The 8,102-nt window shown below is 40.7% G+C and overlaps 1 protein-coding gene across 1 annotated transcript; it reads left to right on the top strand.

Annotated features, from left to right (window-relative positions):
• The first annotated feature begins 1,008 nt into the window (after nt 1–1,008).
• On the top strand, nt 1,009–3,545 carry LOC148014114 (stem-specific protein TSJT1-like). The gene is made up of 5 exons (XM_087666295.1): nt 1,009–1,292; nt 1,420–1,657; nt 2,137–2,377; nt 3,002–3,122; nt 3,215–3,545. Exons 2-5 carry the CDS (start codon nt 1,464–1,466, stop codon nt 3,391–3,393), a joined length of 735 nt encoding a protein of 244 aa, XP_087522421.1. The 5' UTR covers nt 1,009–1,292; nt 1,420–1,463; the 3' UTR covers nt 3,394–3,545.
• The last annotated feature ends 4,557 nt before the right edge of the window (nt 3,546–8,102 follow it).

Below are 8,102 nucleotides of genomic sequence, written 5' to 3'. Positions count from 1 at the left end.
GAGTATCTAGATAGCAAGATAAACAAAAAGTACTTGATTTATTCACTTGGTATTAAATATTAAGCATCACGTCAAATTTAGGTTGTGAAATTGATTTGCTTAAAATGAAACCTTTGTTCTTTGTGAGCACTAGCTGACACCTTTAGACAAAGAGGGCCTAAATTTGATGGGTGTCATTGCATTTGTCAAAGGACATGTGTTGTTAAAAGATGTTCTCTACCATATTGCATTGATACTCTGCATGGTATAAAATATATTCTCTATCATCGCATTTGTTAAAGGACATGTACTTGTTAAAAGATGTTCTCTGCCATATTGTATTGAGAGTGTGCATGTTATAAAAGATGTTCTTTGCCACATTGCATTGATATTATGCATGGTACGTCTAGATTTCTAAACAATATAGAAGTGGATAGATATCTTATTATGCATTTGGGGATGTGGTGCACAGGGTTTGAGCTCATGCACCCATGTAACTCAACCTACACCCAAACACGGCTAGGGCACGACCCCATTGGCATTTCTAAGCAATTTGAAGCTCTAATCCCTACAAATGAAAGGTCCTTCTAAAAAAACCTTGGTGGCCATATAAAATATTGAGGGCCCCTACCTACCCGCCCATCTTTACTATTAGTTAACGAAAGGTGGGGGGCGGGTGCCACGTGGCAGCCCCCCACCTCGCCCACAAGAAAAAAAGAGAACGTGGGGGCGGGTGCCACGCGTCCAGCACCCGCCCTGCCCGCAAAAATCGCGCCCACCCCAAGCGCCGGGCTGAGTCTAGGCACGAAGCGCCTAGTTATAATTATAATAGCCCATTCCTGTAGACATTTGCTAGGGACGGCTGATGTGGAGACACGTGGCGGCTTGCCGTTTTTCGAAGAACGAGTTACGTGGCGACACGTGGTAGGCGAGGTGGGGAGGAGAAATCGGGACCCGGGTACGCCACGTCATCGTCGTCTTTTCTCTGGTTTATGCATGGCGCCTATAAGCTTGTCGTGTCGTTTCTCAAGATACTCTCAGTTATCATCAGTGACGCCATTGCCATAGCTTTTGCCTTCGTCCGTCTTCCTTCTCGCTTCACGGGTCACTCCGAGGAAGACTAAAAAAATCCTTAACAATCGCCATAACCGGAGGCTTCAGAAGCGTTTGCCTTCAGGCTTTTTTTTTTGCTAGATCGCTTTCTCTCGTCACGGCCGGAGACAGCTACAGAAGTTTTTTCTGCTAAAGCTTCGGTAGCACACATAAGAACTGATCTCCATAGCCCGCAACTCGAAAGCTTTGCAAAAGCGTCGGTACAAACATAAGCTAATCATTCTGAGAGAGAGAGAGAGAGAGAGAGAGAGAGAGAGAGAGAGAGAGAGAGAGATTTCTGTAATTCTGTTCTTCTGTTCTGACTAATATACATTCTCTTTACGAAAGAAAGAGGAGGGGGTTTCCTTTGCACCTTTGGCACCGACTTCAAGATGCTGGCTGCCATTCACAAGAGCGTCGCCCGCGGGCCTGAAGCTCTCGCCTCCGGCTGTGCTGGAGCTCAGTGCGGCAGCGACGATCTAGTCGCGAGGTTCCAGTCCGGGCAGGGACAAGCGGTCTGTCTCAAGTTCAGCGATGGTTCCTCCATGGCCTTCACGCATGAGCGGCAAGCGCTCTTGACACCAAGGTTTGCAGACTTTTTCTATCTTTCTCAGGCCAAAGAAGCAGCCAAGTTCTTTGGACGTTAGGGGTTTTGAAACATTTCCTGCTTTATTTGCCAAGATTAGTTCTCCTAGGAAATGTGCAGATACCTTTTAACACGAATTCTTTTTGGGAGTATGAAGCATTTCCTGCTTGAGCAAGTGGTGACGCCTGCACGATAATTAGGACTTTCTCCCTTTTACTACAAGAAAGAATCAGGATATTCACTCTGCATTGATCTATACTGGCTATATTCGAACGGCACACCTTGGAGAAGTTTCTCCACGGAATTTTTCCTGAGATATGCTGGACAGTGTATGATCTTTATTTCTGTATCTTAACAGGGCTCCTGAGATAAAATTTCCGGGTTCGATATGCGAAGAAATTCTTTGCACATGTTTCCGTTTTCCGAGAATTTTATGTTGCTCCATGTCTGGATTATAAGTGCTTCTGCTGGTTGTGCAGGACATTTGCTGCTCTTGACGACATATTTTGCATCTTCGAGGGTGCTTTGGAGAATCTTCCCCTTTTGAGGCAGCAGTACGGTCTGTCGAAGTCAGTGAATGAAGCGGTTCTTGTCATAGAGGCCTACAGAGCCTTGAGAGACCGCGCTCCATACCCTCCGGACCAGGTGGTGGGCGATCTGAGAGGCCACTTTGCATTCATCCTCTACGACAAGCAGACTCGGAAAACCTTCGTTGCTGCAGTACGTTCCTCAGAATTAGCCTCTCGTTTTCCTTCATTCTTAGTAGGCACGTTCAAGTACAACTTTTTATCTCAAAGTCAGTTGTGTAAACCAATTATAGAGATCTGAGGTTAGCGTTTCGCAAATTACCTTCTAGTGTGGTTAAAAGGCTAAAATTTTGGCATTCAATTGAATTGCGCCTGTCTGGACCTCAGGTCCATATTGTAAGAACTGTACCCGAACAACGAGAGTAGTTCCTCCCTAATTCCATTTCTTTCATTGTACTCCATCACTCCAGCATTTTGTCTCTCGGCAGCTCTGTCCAAGCCTGAAAACAACCCCAAAGCATTAGATTTTTAATTTAGCCTTGTGTGGTTACGTTTGTGTGGCCTGCGCTCTTCACGTTCAAGCAGCCACCAGAATTTTGGTGGTACGCTTACTGATGTGTGGAGCCCTTCATGCGCACTGTTCAATCACAGATGAATGAACAGTCTGTGTGGCCAGTTCACCCTTCACACACGTTCTTCGATTATTGTCTTATGCACGCCTACTGGAATTAGTTGGTACCATCTTAGTAACATAGAAAGGTTTTAATGTTTTGGCAACTTAGCTTGTTTACATTGTCTAATTAGTTCTGTTCTGCAGGATTCCTTTGGCAAGGTTCCTTTTTTCTGGGGAATCTTATCTGATGAATCAGTTGCCTTCTCTGACGATGAAAAACTCATCAAGGAAGCATGTGGAAAATCGTTTGCACCCTTTCCCCAAGGTATCAAAGCAAACTGCAATAAATCTGTCACTAATTTACTATTTTCTGATAGAGCTTTAGATGAACTGTGGTAGATGTTTGTATTCAAACAGGTTGCTATTTTTCAAGCGATGACGGACTCAGAAGTTTCGAGCATCCCTTGAAGGAGGTTAAGGCAGTGCCAAGGGTGGACGGACAGGGCCAGGCTTATGGATCCACGTTTCAAGTGGATCTGGGGAGGAGCCTAGCACGGGAGAGCACTAGCAACTTAAGTCCTTGGGGAGTGGTTTAATTGGAAGATAAAAGACTACTACTAAGGGTTTGATGTGTTTGAGCGCACCACACAACTGTCACAAAGTAAACTAGCACATAGTTGTGGTGTTTGTGTATATATGCAACCTTTTGCAGATCTATAACGAGAGTTAATAGATGCTTTGACTCTTCTATATGTACTATATGCACAAACCTTTTGCATATCTGTAACCCGAGTTAATAGTTGCTTAACTCTCTCTATATGTGCTATGTAAATAGTTTCCTGGAAGCAAGACAATTGCTCCTAGCAGCTTTGAGCTGAAAATAGTCTGTTTTAGCTCACCTAGCTCGGGCAGTCTGTGTATGGACAACAAAGCAAGAGATGGCTCGGTTTTTAGCTGAAAATAGTAGAGTGATCTCAGCTCGTGTACCTAGGCAGAGTACTGGAAGCCAGGTTGGGATGTACTGTTTGGTTTGTGTGCGCTAGTAATGTGATGGGAACAGGATGTTGAGTGAGCACTGCGCGCCTTAGTGCTGGAGGCTGGAGGTAAAGGTGCTTGCGACCGTAAAGAACAATATTGGAGATATAGATCAGAGTCCTGACATCTGGATTCTGGACTGCAGAGACTCCGGGTCCCGACTCATGCTTGCCTTGCATCTTGAAAAACTTTGGACAGATAGCACGAAAATTGTGAGGCATCGTGTGTGGGCCCAGCACAGAGTCCTGTCACCTGTGGCTCTGGAATCTGGATAAATGGCCTGCTTGTCTTGTATCTTGAATCTAGCCTTTTGCATCTTTGAAAAACTATGACTGGTCCACAAAGTAGGTATGAAAAGTGGTGGGTCCTCTTTACCGTCAGTGTCAGGTGTAGAAGAGTCTGAGGCAGTGTTCACTAAAAATATTTTTGGTGGCAGATTCAAAAACCTCTAGCTCAAATTTTTGCAGAGATTTTTGAATTAAATTACATTTATGTGCTATTTTTTAAACTATAAACTTTTAATTTAAGAGTTTTTGAGGTTTTGAATCTTCTTTCAATTTTGAAAGTTTTGTTAGAAATTCTGCAATTCACTTTACATTAAACCTCGGTTTTTCGTGAACATTGAGTCACTGTAGATTGTTTGTTGTAACAATTCAGCATTGCTTTGTTAGCGCTCGGTCACACAAGGGTCAGCTGCAGTACTATGGTGCAAACACATCTTATTACTTGGGGGTGGGGGAAGGCGTTTTGTATCTCTGTCATGTTAGCCATTTTAAGTGGCCGGCTTCACCAATTTGAAACACTTGGATAACCAAGATTGGGGGAAAAAAATAGGGATTTCTCAAATCTAAATGGCTGTGATAAGTAGGGAAACCAAACACTCCTTGGAACACACTTCATCGTTCATAAGTAGGGCAAGCACATAGAAGGTTGGTTCATTCGATGCTCTTTTGTGATGTTGCACCACATTATTTTTTCAGTTAACTCGCATTTTTTAACATTTATATCTTGAACTCATTATGCAAGGTGACTTTCAGCCTGTTGTGATGCCTAATGGTAGCATGTATTCATCATGATTGATGATTGCTGGAGGTATTACATCACACCCAACTAAGACACTCCCATAGACTGATTCATTTTCTCTAGATGTCCATTTGGTAGTTTCTTAGCATCTAGCATGCAATTTCTCCAAATATACGACTCTTTGATACATTAAGGTAATCTTAGAGTCAAAAGACCACAAACATAAGAAATGGTTTCAAAGAACCACAAACATAAAAAGAAATGGTTTCAATCCATTTGTTTTCTAATAAATCTAAATATGAAAGTCGAGACAGAGATCCAATCTCGTATGGTAAGACCTTGTCCAACATGTTATTGTAGTGAACAAGATAATTGGATCTCTTGTGGGAAAATGTTGTCCAACATGTTATTGTCCTAATCAAGGATAGTTTGTTTGCCCCAATAAATTGGATTCACTGCCCAAGAATGTCGCTCAATTGAGCACATTAAGAAGCAATACACCTTGCAAGTTTATTGAGATTTGGAGAATCTAGCTTTTAATTTATGTAGGGATAGTTCTAAACAACCTTTTGTTATGGACATCCAGAGTTGCAAGTTGGAGGAATTAAATAATTCTAGTGGTAGAGGTAGTACCTTGTTGCATGTTTCCATTCAAAATGAGCACTTTCAATCTTGCAAGTTTTCCAATTTCTGATTGGATCATACCACCCAATAGATTATTGTGCAGCATTAAATGTTGTAAAGCACTTAAAGGAGTTGTGAAGGTCATGCATTTAATAAAAATATTCTTCATTTATCATACTCATCTATACAAAAGGACACAAAAACATTATCATTTGCAATTGTCTTTCAATTTTTGGAAATTTTTGTCCATTGAGCATACGTCTTCTTTGGATTCTAAAACTAATATGATTGGTTTTTGTAGACAATGGATTGTCTTTTGCTGCATTGGCCTTTTCATCTTAGAAACTAGAGTAGCACGTTTGAGAAAATACACTAGGTTTGACATTGAAGAGATCACACTAGGTCATTCCTACAATGTCTCTTGCTCATAATTTGGTCCATTAACATTAAAAATGTCGCATTGTGGGTAACCCTACATGGATCATTTTCACAATCAACATTGCAACAATGGTAAGAGGAGGAAGATGGCCTTAGATCGCAATTCATTCTTCCAATATTGAATGTGTTTTGGGATACAGTTGTTTGTCTTCAAAGGTAGCCAAGATCAAAAGAAACTATAGTGGATGGGTTCCACAATGGTGCATAAATCATACATTCATTGGTGGAATCACTTTGTCTTCTACATTTGAGAGGATGACAAGCTTTAAGAGGAAGGTATTTAGGCTTTTGTGTCACCCTTTCACATCCCTTTATGAACTTCATGCAGATTTGCAATAAGGGAACATTTCCACACCACTATAACATGTAAAGATGCATTTTCAATGTGGACAAGAAAGTTGTCATTGTGGTCATGTGGCTTACCTCAAGGAATACACATGCACATGTATCCAACACTTTTGGATGTGGCCGTTCCACAAACAAATGAATTTTCACAGGAGTTCATTGAAGTTATTATGTAGTATGGCCCTTTGTTTATTCATTGCTTGAAAAATGAGCTTGTATTTTACGAGCTTGTAGAGGTAAAATACAACTTTCAATCAATTCATGGCACATCCAATTGTTGTGGTACAATTGATTGTACAAATATAAACATGGTTCTACCCCCAAATGAGAATGACACTCAATTTGATTGATGCTTTAACTATAATATGATCATCTAAGGCATATGTGATCCACAAATGAAATTCTTAGATTTCAATCTTGGATGGTTAGGCTCCCCAAATGAGAATCATGTTCTACAAAACTTTGGATTCTAACCTCTTTGCCCCCTCTATATTAGGGGCATTAGCTCCTTTCAAGGGAGCCACTTTGACTATTTGGGACTTGTTATTCCATAATCCATAGTTGGTGATGGAGACTTTTAGTGCTGCCATGGTTGATGACACCATTTCCTTGTGCAGTGTTGGATTGGCCTTGCATTGCTCATTACAACTTTCTTCAATCCTCCACTTGCATTATTGTCGAGTGAGCCTTGGGACGATTGAAGGGCGTGGGATATATTAGAGGTCAGATCATTGTTTCCTAATGTTGATTTCCTTCCACTTTTGATAAGTGCTTATGGTTATAATGCACAATCTTCTGATAGATGTGTCGTACAAGCCCATGCAAGTAGACGATATCCCTATTGATATAAATGATCCTCTTGTGTGTACAATCCCTTTGCGGATGGTTGATTGTATTTATCATTCAATGCTTTGAGTAGAGCAAGTATCCAATCCAAGATGACATTATGGAGCACATATACATGTGGTATTTTGATGAACATCTTCAATATATATGATGTTGTATCAGTTAGTGATTCTCTAGCACTTGGTTTGAAAATATGAAAGCTCATTGCTTTAATCTTATGATTGTCTTTTAACAGTTTCTTTAAACATGGCTAGTATGGAAAAATTAATGTTTAACACACTTGAAATTGTGTTCATACTAAAAGTTGCAACAGTAAGCATTGAAATGATAATTCTTGCATTAGACAAAGCAATGAAAATGTAATGAAAAGGGTGGGAATTTTGATATTCCAAATTCTAGAAACATAACAAGTGGTAAACGCAGAATAATAGCATAGTAGCCCAAAAAGAGCTTCATTACAAGATATATGGATCATGGATGGCTACATTTTTTAAGCCATCATTTACAAAGCCGTAGCCCTAAGCTAGCCACCATCATCAAACTTCAATGACATCTCTAACTTGTTATGCTCTAAGTCCACCATTTGCTTGTGTCGACAATCTTGAGCATCCATCATGGCATCATGATGATGCTCCTTTTGATATTTCTACAAGCTTCATCAGTCTAGCGAAGCCTTGCATTGCTTCATTTAAGCCCAAATCATGTATGTGTGTGATTGTTGAGGCTCTCTCTACCCCCAAGCCGTTTTGTGTTTTCTCAAAGCCTTGACATGCCTTCGATGTCTCTACTAGTTATTGATTTAGGGTGATCCTCGTGTTGATCTTGCAAGAAGGCCTGCACCAAAATTTATCAAAACATGATATCGAATACATGTATGAATAGGATGATTTATGTACCATTATTTGTGTTCAGGACATATGCTATCAGGTTGGTCATATTTTTATTTAAACAACATATCCATAAGGTCACACTTGCCCTTATCGAAGTTATTGTG

This window comes from Lygodium microphyllum, chromosome 25 (genome assembly GCF_053477565.2).
Source record: "Lygodium microphyllum isolate KBCC chromosome 25, Lygodium_microphyllum_v1.1.10, whole genome shotgun sequence".
NCBI lineage: Eukaryota > Viridiplantae > Streptophyta > Polypodiopsida > Schizaeales > Lygodiaceae > Lygodium > Lygodium microphyllum.
This window is presented reverse-complemented; position numbering and strand designations above follow the sequence as displayed.